Source organism: Sander vitreus, chromosome 15 (genome assembly GCF_031162955.1).
Source record: "Sander vitreus isolate 19-12246 chromosome 15, sanVit1, whole genome shotgun sequence".
NCBI lineage: Eukaryota > Metazoa > Chordata > Actinopteri > Perciformes > Percidae > Sander > Sander vitreus.
The window spans coordinates 13699462-13716284 of record NC_135869.1 but is presented as its reverse complement, the minus strand read 5'-3'; the positions used below and the strand labels follow the sequence as shown (position 1 = coordinate 13716284).

The window sequence follows — 16823 nt, the reverse complement described above, 5'->3', positions numbered from 1 at the left end:
AACAGGCAAAGGAAACATTCTCCCATTTTACCAGGAATCCACTTTCACTAAACTGGAACCATTTATTCTCTTGAAGCTAGCTTAAATTACATGGGCCTGGGGTTACATTTGTTTTGGTCATTTTATTTCACGTGGTTCAGGTTGATGTGGACGTCTGCATGTAAGTGAGTGTAAAGAGACGGTTGTCCAACCATATGTCTATGTGTCTAACAGCGTCTCTCTGTGTTTGAAGCCAATTACTACATGTATGATTGCTGCATTCGCTGTCTCCTCGGAAATTGCTACCTATGGTTCTCAACGTCAGAACAGACAGCTAGGCTATATTGAAGTTTTAAAGGAGTGCAGCGGCCACGGACCCTGTAAAGAAGAATAAGATTTATATGAATAAATACTGCACTTCGTGACTAAGCCTACCTGTTGTTGGTAATTCGTGCACACGAATTGGGTCCATTGGGGGAACTGATTGTGAATCAGCTGTGGATGCAAGTTATTAATGTAAGGGTACAATAATAATAATAATAATAATAATAATAATAATAATAATATTTATTTTTAAAGAAGAAAGTTAGCCTCGAAACCTAGACGCACCCTGCAAATGTAATTTGATCTTGATGTGGGTCTGGCTTTTCAAGCTAGAAGTAAGTAGGGATTTACGAGAAGCACGCGAAGGCAGCAGAGCTATTTGTTTTACATTCCAAAATGACGGACCCGACAACGTCGCCAGAAGACCACTGGAAAGTAAGTGACTGATGTTAGTTAACCTCAACTATTTTGTAAATCGACTCTTACGTCTGCCGTGTGACAGCAGTGATAAGTGACAAACATTGTTATGTCTATAAGTTAAAGTTTTGCTAACGTTGTGGAGGAGCTGGGCTTTGTTAGCTCGACAGCTAACGTTAGCTATGTGACGTTTGCAGCTAGCTACCGTTAGCTAGCTAAGTAAACAAAACGTCCTTAAGGGCAACTCATGTTCCTCGTTTTAGCTTAAAATAGATTTGCACCCACCTAAAATTACATTTCTTTTTTTGCATTTCTTACTTGCATTTCTTACAAACACCAATGTGGAAGTGAAGTGCAGATTTGTTGTAGTATAGTCTGCCAGAATGGTGCAATAAATTTACCATTAGTAAGCTTGTATATTCATTGCTATTTGCAGCCCCGCCACATATAAATTCAACCTGGGCGAAACTCTGGTGTGGTATCTGAAAACTGTATATTAGGATGACTTATTATGACTTGGTCCAACTTCCCTTGTCAGAAGTCAGCTTTACACCAGACGATGTATCACTCATTATATAATGTCGTATTTGATAATGATTTTAATACGTTACGTATTATGGAAAAGCAGCTGTAAAAAGATGTTTCCAATTCTACTCATGTCAGGGACTCCTAAGTTAAACTGTTGAATCAACCATATCAAACTATCTTAGAGGGCAACATTTGATATAGGATTATCCGACGATCCTCCTATGATTTCGTTTTAGGTAGAGCGAGTGAAACCTTAGGTCAGAGTAGTCATGGTCAAACACTCTAAACATGTAGCAAGTCTTAGTATTGAAATTGACCACATTTTGAGGGTTTACATCCTGTAATTATAAATACATAAATTGTATTAAATAAAAATATTGGAAAGAAACTGGCACCAATTTTGAGAAGTACAAATTAAAGTAACTAATGTGTTGTTGTGCCCTAGCTAGATCAAACAGTGGATCTGTGATTGAAGTACTGATTGGGTGTGGCTCTTCACCCTCATGCATACTTGAATTGGACAAATCAGGGCAATGCTCATTGGGGGGGTTTAGGCTGTCCATCGGGCAGGCTAGCTATTGGGTCTATTGTAAACTTATTTAGGGCAGCACGAGTTTTGCCCTTTTTATCCCAGCATATCAGCCTCTATTTTCCTCTTTTTTTCTATCTTCTGTTGTCTGATGATGGCTTGGCAGACAGACGGTGCTTTCAGCGACAGTGGCTTTGACCCTAGTGAGTATTCAGTCAGATCACATCCTGTTGTTTGTCATATAATTTCATATTTAGGCTATGTGATGGTGACCTTGTGTTTGTGATTTTTGAGATTAGCATGCCAATCTGTTTCTGGCCTTGCAGTGAAAAACCGTTGATGTCTGCTGTCTTGTTGTGTAGGTTTCTTTGCTGAAACTGTCAGAAAGGGTTCAGTTGTGTCCAGGGCCAACAGCATCGGCTCGACAAGTGCCTCTTCAGTACCAAATACAGGTATAATGTTTGTAACACAGGGGAACTGACATGGCTGACAGTTTTAAGAGAGAATTTGTGCATTTAGATTGTGATGTGAATGTTTGCTTCGCTAACTGAATGTTTGCTTCGCTGACTGTGCTTCACTTCGAATGACTTTACTGTAATGCATAATATATGAAGTCTAATTGCATTTCAAAGAATAAAATGCCTTATTTGTATTAGAGATGGTCCGATACCATTTTTTGCTTCCCGATACCGATTTCGATACCTGAACTTGCCTATCGGCTGATACCAGTGTGACATATACTTTATTATGTTTTAACAATTATATACTACTATCCCTGTATGGATGTGATATGATTTATATCTTTGTTGTCGGCCTGGCTCAGGTTAAACTCTTTGTGAAACAAACACAAACAATTAATGCCACAGAACTTTCTTTTATTATGTTTGACAGTCAGTTATAACGGAAAAAGAACATAAATAAACTACTTTTAATGTAGATTTTCTTTAAGGCTTTATTATGTGGTATCGGATCGGTGCATAAACTCCAGTACTTACCGATACCAGTGTTTTAGGCAGTATCGGAGCCGATACCGATACTGGTATCGGTATCGGAACATCTCTAATTTGTATATCACCTACTATTCAAAGTAAAAGCTCATTGGTAAATGGAGACATGGCCTGCTATCTTTCATTTTTGCTTCCTGCTTCTTATAAAAGTAAAAACCAGTCATCCTACTCATTACGATAACGATTACAAGGCATGTAGGTACTCTTTTAACGATATAGAATGACAGTAATTCTAATAGAGGGGAGTATATACGGTGTATTTATGTGTTTAATCAAATGCAGTGCATGCAGAACTGTGTTCAGTCTTCATAGCTTTCAGATTCTGTCAGCAGGTTTTTATGAGTTGTCTCCGTTGAATAATGTCTAGTGTAGGCGAGTTTAAAGTGCATTACCGTCATCGATTGAACTTGATTGATGAATCAGCTTCTGGTGGTCCATTGTTGGCTACATCTCTGTGATGGAAGAAAATAGACTGAAGCTCCACGATATGTATTTTAAGTAGATCTATAAATTCATCTTCCAGTCTCAGAAAAAAGAAAATTGTTTTATGGCTTTAGACCAACTGAAATGAGCTTAATCCTCATTATGTTTCCAAAACGTTGTATTTAACAACAAAATTGTTCACTGTGCATTTGTCAGTATGCCATAGGGGTGGGAAAAATAATCGATTCTTGGATGCATCGCGATTCTCTCTATAACGATTTGACGATTTATAAAAAAAATAAAAAAAAAGTGTTGATTTTTATTTAAACGTTACTGTCTCCAGACAAGTACAAATCAGAAAACAGAGTGTCTGAAAGAGGATGGGGTAATGGACAACAACTTAGAGTTTAGGCAAGAGTGCAGAAAAAAAAACACACAAAAATGGCCAAAAGGAGAAAAAAAAAAAAAATGTGTGTGTACACGTGATCTAATAAGAATAAATAATTAGGCAAAACACATATAGGCTGTTCATCTACTTTATCACATTACATCTGACACCTTCATGTTCTAAGAAGCCAATTCTCCACCTTTAAACATGACTGGGCCTCTGACATGGAAGATTACTGGGAGAGAAGGTGACTTTCACGAGCACGTTTAAGGCTTAAGCATGGAATGACTACAAAATAAAAACCTCAGTAGACAAAACATTTCATTAAAACTTGCATGTGACAAATACTGTATATGTCAAAATCTAAGCTTTGTCTAGGAAGTGATTAGCAAACTCTGAGTAGCAAACTCAGATTTATATGTATATTTTTAAAAATCACGCATGGAAATGTACATAAAAAAAATTGTTGCATCGATAATAGGTTTAGAATCGAATCGTTGGCCTCTGAATCGAATCGTGAGGTGCCAATCGATTCCCACCCCTAGTATGCCAAGTGGTATTCCATGTCACAGTCAGGTCAGGGGCATGTTTCTTAATCTAAGTGTTAATATATTCTTGAATAGATGATGAAGACAGTGACTACAGACATGAGACGTCATATAAGGACTCGTATAAAGATCGACGGAGACAAGCGCACACACAGGCTGAGCAGAAGCGTAGGGATGCTATCAAGGTAAGGATACAATAGACTGCAAAGGATGTGTGTCTCTGTGACTTACTGCAGATACATCACAAACACCTTTGAAAAGATTTAGAGTTGTATGTTTTCATAACTTCATTTGTTCAGTACTTATACATTTTTTGTTGTTGTAACGTAAGAAAGGCTACGAAGACCTCCAGTCCATAGTACCAACCTGCCAGCAGCAGTCTGAATTTGCAGTAGGAGCACAGAAGATCAGCAAGGCTACTGTGCTACAGAAAAGTAAGCTGTGATGTTATTAGGTGAACACTTATCTTAACTTAACTCACAAGGTCACCCTTGTGAATGATGTTTGTAATAGTATTTAATACATCATTTGACATCTCACTATCTCTATTAGGGTAGATAGCCCTAAATCCCTAAATAGCAGTGTCATTAAAGGTCAGAGTTTTCTGTCCAACTTTCAGCAGTGGCATTATCATCTAGTTTTCCAATAGATACATGCATGCTCACATTACACAAAGCAAGCAACACACTTTTTTTTTTTCTTTTTTTTTATTCATCATCAATGACAACCCTCCATAATACCTTTATCAACATTTGTTATATGTGAAGGGACAACATTTCTGGGGAAATGGATTAAATCTGTGTGGAGTGCCGAAATCACTAACAGATGCATTTCTGTATTTGTTTGCAGCAATCGACTACATCCATTTTCTTCATAAAGAAAAGAAGAAGCAAGAGGAGGAAGTTTCTGTACTAAGGAAAGAAGTGATGGCGCTGAAAATCATGAAAACGTGAGCTAATGGTTCACATACTTTCTGTTTTTTGGCAAATTAAGACTTCCCTACTTGTTCTGCCTCCAGACAGACGAAAAGATGGATTTAAAAAAAAAAATGCTGATCTTGTACAAATAGAGAAAACTCTTGAGTTAGAAATGCTTTGATTGCAGCGCTGAAACAGCACATTGTAAAGGTACGATCGGATCTAAAATTAAAAAGTGAAACAAAATATCCTCAAATAAAAGCTTAAAATGCAGCATTTACATTTTTAATGTGACACTTGCTGTGGCAGCAAACCAGTTAATCTAGCTCAAGTTAATCATTTCTTTATAAATTAGTTGTGGCCATGAATTAAATTGCATATTTTGCAATTTTGTGATGCCTGTGAACAGTGATTGTCTTTCTTAATAGGAACTATGAGCACATAGTGAAGGCCCACCAGAACCACCCACAGCAGGGAGAGGATCAGGTGTCTGACCAGGTCAAGTTCAACATCTTTCAGAGCATCATGGACTCCCTGTTCCAGTCTTTTAGCAGTTCTGTTTCAGTGAGCAGCTTTCAAGAACTCTCCGCCTGCGTTTTCAGCTGGATTGAGGAGCACTGCAAGCCACATGTAAGGAATATATGTATGTTTGTTTTTAGAGTATTGCACACACACAGACACACAGACACAGACACACACACACACACACACACACACACACACACACACACACACACACACACGACATTGCCAGTTCTTTGTTGTTGTTGGTTACATAGAGTAGTAACAATACACAGAGTGTAATTATCACTGTTTGAGACCAACATGGTCACGATACTCCTCTTCCTATTTCTTGTTTCACTCCTTTTAAATAAGAAAAGATATTCCTAAAAAATAAAAATACATAAAAAACAAACAAATAAGAAAGCATTTATTCTTACATACGTGTGTGTGTGTGTGTGTGTGTGTGTATATGTATATATATATATATATATATATATATATATATATATAAAGATAGGTAGAAAAGAAGGAAATAAATACAAATAAAAATGTATATGCACATATATACACACCCACACGTGCCCATATAATAACAGAACAAAGATCTAGCAAAGATAAAGCTTCTTTAAATGCTTTATTAAATATGTGGAGGAGGCTTGGTTTTAATTCGGTCCTAGAAGTCTTGTACCACTCAGATGAGAATCCTTCGGTGACTTGACTCTTCTGTTGTTATATGAGCTAAACATTTCTCATTTTGAACTTATAGAGCCGTTAGGTTGAGAGAGTCTAAAAAGTGTCTAATATTTTGTCCCTCCTCTAAATGTGGTTGAGTATATAGTTCTTAGAAAGCTGTCTGTTTTTCCTGGCTTTTGTGTTCTAGGGTCTTTGTAGTTGGGTCTCTGATTTTATAAAAAGTGTTATCAGCTTTTTGTTTTTGAAGTTTTCTTGCTAACAATTTTGCAAATTTTGGACCAGCTTCATAATATATCTTTTTTCTATAGATGTGTGTGTGTTGTTTTTTTACCTCTTGTCTTGTTGTACCCGATTTCCTTTAATTGTACTGCAAAATTTGTGTTTGGGTCCTTTTTTGTGTTTTGTTTCAAGCTCTGTAAGGAATATCTTTAACGCTTTGTTGACAGCAGATCAGACACCGTGAGAATGGTCAGTGTTGCTTTGTTAATGTCGAGATAATAACAGTTTGTGTGCTTCTTCTGTTCTTTCTTAGACGCTGAGGGAGTTTGTCGTAGGAGTGCTCCGGCAGCTCAATGGTCAACTTTATTGATTGAGTGAAACCTCTGGACTTAATTCCCCAGAAAATTGACTTTGGGCTTGCTCTGGCCTCTCAGGGTGGAGAAAAAAAACTTAAATCAGCCTCAGGCCACACACTACACTCACTTCAACTCATCAGTGACTCCCTGGCTGCAATTGGATTACCTCAACCTCACACTATGGGCAGGGATGAGAAGTTGCATTGGATTGAGCAGTCACATATTTCATCAGAAGGGATCACTTTCTGATTCTAAGTGTACATACATACAGATAGCTGAGTATATTCCAGCCTCTGCTGAATGTTCATAGTTCTTACTATTGTTCTGCTAAGAAATACAGGGGACACACAAAATATAACAGTTTGCAAATGAATGCATCAGTTAGACAAGACAGTGCAGTGTGCATTTAGTTGGAGTCACAGTCTTAAGTAACTAGAGTTGCCCCTAAATAAAACAAAACCAAGACTCTTTACAGATTGAGTTGATTGATCGTGTTGCTTATGCAATCTATCAACCCAATGGAAATTGAGAGAAGGGTGATGAAAACTGTAAAAGCTCATGAGCCCACACCCTCCCCTCTGTTACATCAAGCATATGTTCCTAATGTTTATCTAAAGGGCTCCTATCAGCTTCAGGGCACAAACATCTGGAGTCAGCCGTAAGACTCTTGAACCATACTGTAGCAGACAATGTTAAATACTATACTACTGCAGGCTAACTCATTTCTCCTAACTGTGTAATCAGGAACACGCTCTGTGGTGCTTCAGCATTTTAGTACTGAGGTTTAAAAACTATATATATATATATATGCACATTGTGAAGAAATTGTTGAGTTATTTAGATGTTAAATACAAAATGTTGATTTTGATTGCAGTTTACTCTACAATAAGTACTTAAATTGACGTAAATGTCATCTTTAAATTTCAGTTTTTTTTAAAACCAACACGACCACATGCTTTACTTTGGTTGTCAGTGGCTTTTATTATCAGTAACAGTTTACTCAATATGGTGAATATTCAACACCACTAAGTGGAAAATGTTCACTCTTCAGGGCTGATGCTTTGTGAAAACCATCACTGTACCGAGATTTATAGTCACTAATGAATTGAAAAAGATTTAACTTTAAGCTAATTTCCTTGATGGCTTTGTTTCCACCATCTGAATAAGTAAAATCTGTCATACAAATGACTAATCTATTCAATACAGAATTGTTTTACTGTTGTTGCTTTAATCACAGGGAAGTGTTACTTTTTTATCCTGTCTTGTTGCTTTAAGTATTGTTTTTGATAGTTCTAATTAAAAAAAAAAAAAGCGGCACCTACTGTATATCACCAATATTGAATGTTTGTCCGGTTTAATTTTCCCCAATTAAAATGGAAATAAAAGTGCAGCAGAAAAGGACAAATCATATGGCTGGGCACTGGTCCCCATCTCTGCAGCAGTAAAATATCTTGAATATTTTAAGATAGTTAAAAAAAAAAAAAAGTTTGATTTATTTTGTTGGAGATATTATTTTAGCACAACAGTTATTGTCATGAACATTTAATAACTTGGAAGCAATACTGAGTTAAACAGTACAAAGAAGAGGGGAAAACATGACAACCCTCCATAATACCTGAAGGTTATGAATAACCCTCCATGCTTTATACATTGTGGTTCTTTTATGTAGTTTTCAAAAAAACATGGCAGCAATATGGACTTAATCATATGAACAAAGAACATACAGCTCTCAAAGCAATGACCCAATTCATTTGACATTTTCACAGGCTCAGGACTGGTTTTACAGCTTTAAAAAGGTAAAAAATAAACCAACGTTGCCTATGAGGTATCAAGCATCCATCAGTGCTGTGTAATGATGTGACGTAGTGTTAGTGTCTTGAAAATGACAGCTATTTTTGTATAAATATACTTTCAATTACAGTGGAAGTTTTTTTCTATTGAACTTTTATTAAAGATGTACTATTTGTTCAAGAGAGAGACTATAAATAAAGTGTGCTGTGGCTCAGACTGCTCTGATGTATAATCTATATTCTTAGCTAAGCACTGCACAGGCTTGTATTGATGAAGTGGATGAACAAGTGTTTTCTTGTTCTTTCAAGTACTTGGAACAACCACCTTGCAGTCCTCATCAGTCTCCACTCCAACTTCATCCTGTGAGGGAAACAGCACGTATATTATTCATTAGTACTGTGAACAAAAAACATTGGCACACAAGCAAAACGCATACTGTAGGTGTGGCATAAAGTTAAGTTTTGGAAAGTAGATTTTATGAGCTTGTTCCACTCACCAGGAACTGCTTTTTGCTCTTAGGATAGCCTTCCAGGATTGCATTCATCATGTCTGAAGCCTGAGAGAATCAAAGCACAACAAAGTTTGAGAATTGCTGAAACCAAAACATGTTTGCTTACAAATGTACAATCAATGGATTTTCAAAATAGTTGCTGATTAATTTTCTGTCAGTCAACTAATCATTGCAGCTCTATATACATTACCAATCTTTTCCTCTTTTTCCACTCTTTCACGTAAGCATTCTGCTCTTTGTAAACCTGTGTAAATCAAAATATGAGCATTGAACCACCATAATGTACATCAACAGACAAAAACAACAACAGTAGTATCTTCACTACTTTTCCTAAGATGTTTTGCTGTAATGAGAAAGCATAAATGCCTTCCTAACCTTCTCTTTCTCTTCTGGTGTGACGTGATTTGTGGCCGACTTTATCTTCTCCACACGCACTCTGTACCCTGAACACTCTGCTTTCAGCGCTTTGATCTCTGACATCACTTCCTCTGTTGTCAGAGAGCTGCTGAGCTCCTTCAGCTCTGTCAGCGGAGATTTCACACAAATGTATACAACAGCCCCTTTTCAGAATGCAGTACAACTAAAACACGGTCCCTTAAGCATCGAGAAGTCATGTAAATCATTTACACTGGCCTAAAACTGCACAATGCACATATCTTGGTACTGTGTAGGCTCTGTGAAAACACTGGAGGCACCAACTTTAACAAGTTTACTACACCTGAATCTAGCTGTCTGCAGCTCTGGTTGAGGGAATGCATCTCTGCACTGAGCTGTGAGATCTGAGAGTCCATCACCTTCAGGTCTGCATCATTCACATCTTTGAACTGAGACTGTAGGGAAGGTTAGCAGCAGCAGATTATTCTAAACAGCAGTGTTGGCATACATTACTTTCAGTGCCTACTTTCAACAACAGTACTGTATTTCAGATGAACAGACTAACCTGATCAGCAAAATAAATCTTTTGCTTGCCATATGCTTTCTCCTTTATCTTGCCCTCTAGAGCCAGCAGCTCCATGGCTTTGACCACTGCCTGGTGAATCACAAATATGCAATCAATCAATAATCAATAATTAATAACGAACACACACACACAATCTTATAGGCAATCACTAATCTCACGGTTTTGCCCAATCCATGCTGCTTTTGTAAATTGCAAAAGACATCCTGAGAACTGTAGGGTCGGTTCTTCTCATTCAGATAGGCAAGGATGAGTGTCGTGCCTGTGGATGACAGCAGAATGTCTGAATGTGATCATATGGGCTGACACAAACATTCCCAAATGGTGCTTAAAGTTAATATTACTTGATACTCAAACATAGCTAGAAATAAAAACTTTAATAATAAAAACCACAGAGTTGTGTGGTCTTTTAAAGTTCCTTGACGCACTTTGATAGTACTCTAGCACAGCTACTGTATTATGTTTAACGTTATGTGTTTTATATCATCTTTGTTTGGGTTAGGTCTTAGTGAGCCTACGGCACTGCTAAACAATGAAGATATAACTTATTTTATGTAACTTAATAATAAAAGATCCCACATAAGGTGCTTTAAAACAAAACAAAAAAAAGTATCATATTGTAAAAGTGAGCGTATTTGCAGTAAGCTCACCGAATGTTTGAGAGCTAATGTTAGCGTAACTTATTTTTAGGCTATGTAGCTAACGTTAGCTGATGGCTTTATAGCTACATCTTTATTATCGGTGGAATTAAACGAGCGAGTGTCAGATACGACAGCTATCTTGCTACAGCCAAAAATATCCTGACATGAAGCTAACTCTTACCGTTATCCTTTTTACTCATTTCTAACCTCTCCGTTTTCACTTTAGCTAGCTTCCCAAACCGAGTTTCGCGCTAAATATGCGTCACGGAAAAGATCGTTTATGGTTTAAGATGCATCACACTAGTAGAACTAGCTATAATCCTGCTCTGCGAGGGTGCAGTGGAAAACCCTCGCACATGAGCTCTTCTCCGTTGATTTTATTTAAAAAAAAAAAAAAAAACTTCTGTTACTTCTACATATCAACAGCGCTCTAAAGTTAATTTATTTGCCCAAAAACTATTACTTTGTTAATAACTTTGGCTGTGAGTGACGTACTTAAGATTTGAACTTTTTCATAAAGTTTGCGATATTCGGAAAAAGAGCTGAGTGAGAGCTCTGCCATTTTGGCTCATCTCAGACAGTAAATGCAAGGGTCCTGGGCCTAAAACATTTTGATAAATAGTACAGTTTTAATGTGGGCTAATGTGTTGGAAACAAAATAAAAACAAATATCAAACGTATGGCAATAGAAAAAACACACTTGGTAATATCATGTAGTACAGTGTGTCACATATACTGTTTAATAGAGAATGGTTTCCCTCAGGAAGTTGTTCAAAGTGCAGAGCCTTTTATTATTGTAAAGGATTTTGTTGATTTTCTTAAATCTTCTTAAAACCTTCGTCATCTGAGATTACTGTACACCTTTCACCTCCTGTCAAGTGAAATGACACCAAAGACAGATTGGCAAACACATACCAAACAATCTCCTACATACAGATGTTTGTTTGATGTGCAATGGCGTCCTTGTTTGGAGATGTTTAATCAAATTCAACATGTTCAGTCCGTGTTTGTCAATGCTTTCCACTGACAATTAACCCGACAGTACGCATATAGTAGGCTACATATCCACAGCAAAATCCAGAGCGAAGTCGTGTCATTGCTGCTGTGCGGGACACACAAAACCTTCATTAACAGTAACCTCAGTCAGGGACCTGTGATAGAGCAACTGCCTATTACAATTTCCTCAGCTAATGAGGAGATTGATCCCGGTTATGCTGCATTTGTAGCTGATGGTTATGTTTAACTGGTTGGGAGTGTCAGGAAAGGTTCCTGTAAAGATATTAAGAGATTCAGGGGCACTTGATTCCTTTATTGTGGACTCTGTGCTATCTTTCTCCGGTTCCAGTATTGCTCTCCGGGGGAAGGGTTTGACTGTTTTTTTCTGCCCCACAGCATACGTTTACACTCTTCTCAGATCTGGTGCAAGGTGACGTGACCATGGGAGTGTGCCACTCCTTGCCTATGGGGGGAGTACACGTCATTCTAGGAAATGACCTGGCTGGAAATCGTATGTGGCCTGTTTCATCTGCTCCGGTGGATGCTCCAACCCACCAGGTAGAAGGTTCTGAGTCACCCAAAAACTTTTCTGTGGTACTTTCCAATTGTGCAGTGACATGAGCCGAGCCAGTGATGGTTCCTGTCTTGATAGTCCAGTGAAGAAAAGAGCCTGTATTTTCTGTGCCTGCTTTTCCCTTGCCTCTGTCTTGCAGTAATCTTGTAAAAGAGCAAAGAGATGACCCAACACTTCAGGCTCTGTACAGCCAGGTTCTTCCAGATGATGAGGTGGAGAGTGCAGCCTGTGGTTATTTTCTCCAAGACAAGTTGGTGAGAAAGAGTTCCCCAGGGGGACTGTTTTGTGGGGGATGAAATTATGCAAATTGTTTTGCCCTCTACATTAAGACGTACTGTTCTTCAGACCGCTCATGATGGCATTGCAGCTCATTTAGGGGTAAGGAAAACCTATGATGGCCTTGTTTGAAGAGACATTTCAGCTTTTATTAAAACTTGCCACACAATGTCAATTAACTGGTAAACCAAATCAGGTAATTAAGCCTGCCCATCTGTATGCCATTCCAGTTGTTGAACACCCATTTGAGCATCTGATTGACTGTGTTGGTCCTTTGCCACACTCCAAATCTGGGTCGACAGTTTCCTCAGGTGCTGCAGCAGTTACAGTAGAGCATTCGCCTCCATCTGTTGATCCGACAGTGGAAAATGAGGAAGCGTTGTATACGCCAGATGATGGTATTTTAAGAGAGTCTTAAAAACTGAATTACTTGATAAACTAGTGGAAGTATTGAAACATTTACCTGAACCACAGCATACACAGTTGGTGAAACTGATCAAAAGTTATGCAGGTCTGTTGGCTGATGTTCTGTCTCATACTCATCTATATTGACCAAGAAAGAACTCTCTTGTTTCTTGGATATGGTGGGTTACTATCGTGGGTTTTGTAAAAACTTCTCCACAGTAGCAGCTTCACTCACTTCTCTACTTAGCCCCAAGGTTAAGTTTGAATGGTCTCTTCCCTGTCAAGATGCCTTTAATAATAATAATAATAATAAACTGAATTTATATAGCGCTTTTCACGAACTCAAAGTCGCTTTACAGGGTATAGATAATAGAGACAAACAAACAAAACAAAACAAAACAAGATTCAGGCAACTCTTTATTGTGTTCTGCCCCTGTCCTAGCAGCCCCACAGATGGACCAGCCTTTTTTCACTGATGTGGATGCTATTAAGGTGGGAGCTGGTGCTGTAGCCTACTCATACAGGCTAACAAAAATGGTGTCGGGTGCCCGGTGAGTTGCAGCACTTTCAAGTTTATCTGGGGGATGGAGTAAGTCCTCTAGTGGTTTACACTAGAGGAAACCACAATACTCCAACTTTTCTCCACCCCTTCCAAAATCCAAATCAGCTGCTTATGCATTGGTGTCTTTTCCTCCAACCCTTTCATTTAGACATAAAAGTAAACGTAAAGGAAGCTGTAAATACAGTGGCTGATGCCATGTCCAGAGCTATGACTGTTTAAGTAACTTGTGTTTTTCCTTCCTGCAGTGTCTTTTTCTGTTTTTGTTTTCTTCTCTCTTAAATTGCTTCCTATGTACCAAGGTTGCTGAGAGGGTGACCTTGACGGTTAAGCTATGAGATGGTCTGCAGGTTGTATAGACATACACAGGTTAACATTGATATTCCAGAGTGACATTATTGAAGATCCTAAGTTTTGAGTTTTGACTCAACTTTTTGGCACTTTATGAAAGTACTTAGTTTACTTAATTTAGAGTTACATGTTGAAATAGTGAGGACTCCCATCTTAAGGGAGGGGGTGTGACGACCCCCCCCCCGTGTACCTGGCCATCTGGGCGTGGCTTACATAAGGCATAAAGGACTGCCATCCAGGGAGTCTCACCCCCAATTTCCACCAACTGCGGAACTCCGCTCCGGAACGGCGGCGGAGTCAATAGGTTTCCATTAAAGTCAATGTGTGTATTTTCACTGACTGCGGAATGGCTGCGCTCCGACTCTGTCCCAGCTCTGGCGGTCTGCAGCCCTCCGAAGCAGATACGCAGAGCTTCTATTTTTGCCGTCACTCTCTCAGCTGGGCCCACTGCACCCATCTCAACATTTTGTTCTTTGCTTGGTTTCCTGCACTATTCAACACACATCACAACATACATTCACCGGTCCACACGCTGCAAACACGATTGATGTCTTCCACAGTTACACACCCCACCATTAAACTTATGTTTAGTTAGGTTGTGTTAATATATTTAGTTTAAATAAGCTACTTTTTGACTGATCTGTCTGTGTGTGACCTCCCTTTGGTAACAGTATAGTATATCGAAAAAAGTGCAATGCATTCTCATGAATGAGTCCGTATGATATTGTACGAAAATGTATGCACACCAAAACGTATGATATCCTACGAAATTAGGAGACCACCGGCTTGTCACGTGATGCCAGCTGGCTACGTGCTCCATGACGCAGAGTTGCAGTTGCTAGTTGTTTAAGCCGCTACAGAGCTTTGTGACGCGGGCTATGGAACTCCATCACAGCTCGGTCGTATCAGCGGTAGTTAGTAGAAATGTTTAGCCGAATATTGATGACTTTGAGCTGGATACAGAACACGGCGAGCTGCCGCTCGTTTTGGCGGAGAATACGGTTAAATTTAGTCGACAAAATATGTAAATATGTAATAAGTAATAGTTTAGTATAGTAAAGAAATCATAGTATAGTATGTCGAAAAAAGTGATAAAAAAGTCATAGTATAGCATGTCAAAAAAAGTGATAAAAAAATCATAGTATAGTATGTCGAAAAAAGTGTCAAAAAGTCATAGTTACAGTATGTCGAAAAAGAGTCATAGTAAAGTATGTCGATAAAAGTCATGAAAAGTAATAGTTTAGTATCGTAAAAAAGTCATAGTATAGTATGTTGAAAAAAGTAATAGTATAGTATGTTGAAAAAAGTGATAAAAAGTCATAGTATAGTATGTCCAAAAAAGTGATTAAAAAGTCATAGTAAAGTATGTCCAAAAACATATAAAAAAGTAATAGTATAGTATGTTGATGAAAAAAATCATAGTATAGTGTGTGACACAGGGTCACAATCTGTACTGCCTACTTAATAATTAATAATAATTATTTATACTTTATATTGATCCCCAGTGGGGAAATTACAATTTTTTCACTCTTTTGTTAAAAACACACAGGCCTGAAACATCCACACATGTGTTCGATGACATACATGCACAGATGGAGAGATGACAGAGGGAGGGAGTTGCAACTGCTACCAATCTACATTCCGACCTTCGGTCAATTAGGGATTTGAACCAGCAACTCTCAAGTTCCCAACCCAACTCCCTATGGATGAGCTGTGCTATGTCTGAAAAAAGTCATAGTATAGTATGTCAAAAAAAGTGATAACAAAGTAAAAGTGTAGTAGGTCAAAAATAGTCATAGTATAGTATGTCAAAAAACTCATAGTATAGCATGTTGAAAAAATTCATAGTATAGTATGTCGAAAAAAGTCATAAAAAAGTCATAGCATAGTATGCCGAAAAAAGAGATAAAAAAATTATAGTATAGTATGCTGAAAAAAGTGATCAAAAAGTCATAGTGGATCCCTATGGATGAGCTACTGCCACTGGTGTAGTTTTATCATTGCTGACACTGAACCATAATGCCACCGAATAAAGTACGTCCAAAAAAAGTCATAGTATAGTATGTCGAAAAAAGTGATAACAAAGTCAAAGTATAGTAGGTCAAAAATAGTCATAGTATAGTATGTCGAAAAACTCATAGTATAGTATGTCGAAAAAAGTCATAGCGTAGTATGTCGAAAAAAACTCATACTATAGCATGTCGAAAAAAGACATTAAAAAGTCATAGTATAGAAAAAGTCATAGTGTGTTGAAAAAAGTTTTCAAAAAGTAAAAGTATAGTATGTCGAAAAAAGTGATAAAAAGTCATAGTATAGTATGTCAAAAAAAACTATCAAAAGTCATAATATAGTATGCCAATAAAAGTCATTGTATAGTACGTCGAAAAAAGTGATAAAAACTAATAGTTGAGTATAGTAAAAAAGTCATAGTATAGTATGTCGAATAAGTCATAACAAAGTCATAGTATAGTATGTTGAAAACGTTATGAACAATTCATAGTATAGTATGTCAAAGAAAGTCTGGAAGAACATTTAAACTCCATACAAAAAGGCCCAGCCTGGACTGGGTATCGAACCAAGGGTCACAATCTGTACTGCCTACCTAATAATTTAATAATAATCATTAATCAAATACAACACATGCTCAGGTCCTATACATGCACAAATGGAGAGATGAGAGGGAGGGGGCTGCAACTGCTGGTACATCTCCAGCTACCAGTCTACATTCCATTCTTTGGTCCATGGGGGAACTTGAACCAGTGACCTGCAGTAGTAGTAGGCGACCGGAAATTGTCTGGAAGAATCGGATAACAATACTGTTAATGGTGCTGAATCAGCATTCACAGAATAACAGTCATAGTATAGTGTGTCATAAGTTATAAAAAGTAATTGTATAGTATGTCATAAAACATAACATGCTATATTTATT

At 37.8% G+C, this 16823-nt stretch overlaps 2 protein-coding genes across 2 annotated transcripts; one reads left to right on the top strand and one right to left on the bottom strand.

The window, feature by feature from the left end:
* Positions 1–659: 659 nt before the first annotated feature.
* mlx (MAX dimerization protein MLX) lies at positions 660–8837 on the top strand. Its single transcript, XM_078269256.1, has 8 exons — positions 660–738; positions 1944–1980; positions 2140–2229; positions 4219–4328; positions 4475–4577; positions 4993–5092; positions 5489–5690; positions 6790–8837. Exons 1-8 carry the CDS (start codon positions 700–702, stop codon positions 6844–6846), a joined length of 738 nt encoding a protein of 245 aa, XP_078125382.1. The 5' UTR covers positions 660–699; the 3' UTR covers positions 6847–8837.
* Positions 8299–11023, bottom strand: psmc3ip (PSMC3 interacting protein). The gene is made up of 8 exons (XM_078269257.1): positions 10915–11023; positions 10254–10354; positions 10075–10164; positions 9853–9964; positions 9510–9655; positions 9325–9378; positions 9120–9179; positions 8299–8983 (listed from the first exon to the last, which is right to left on the bottom strand). The coding sequence occupies exons 1-8, from the start codon at positions 10931–10933 to the stop codon at positions 8927–8929; spliced, it is 639 nt and encodes a 212-aa protein (XP_078125383.1). The 5' UTR covers positions 10934–11023; the 3' UTR covers positions 8299–8926.
* Between the last annotated feature and the right edge of the window lie 5800 nt (positions 11024–16823).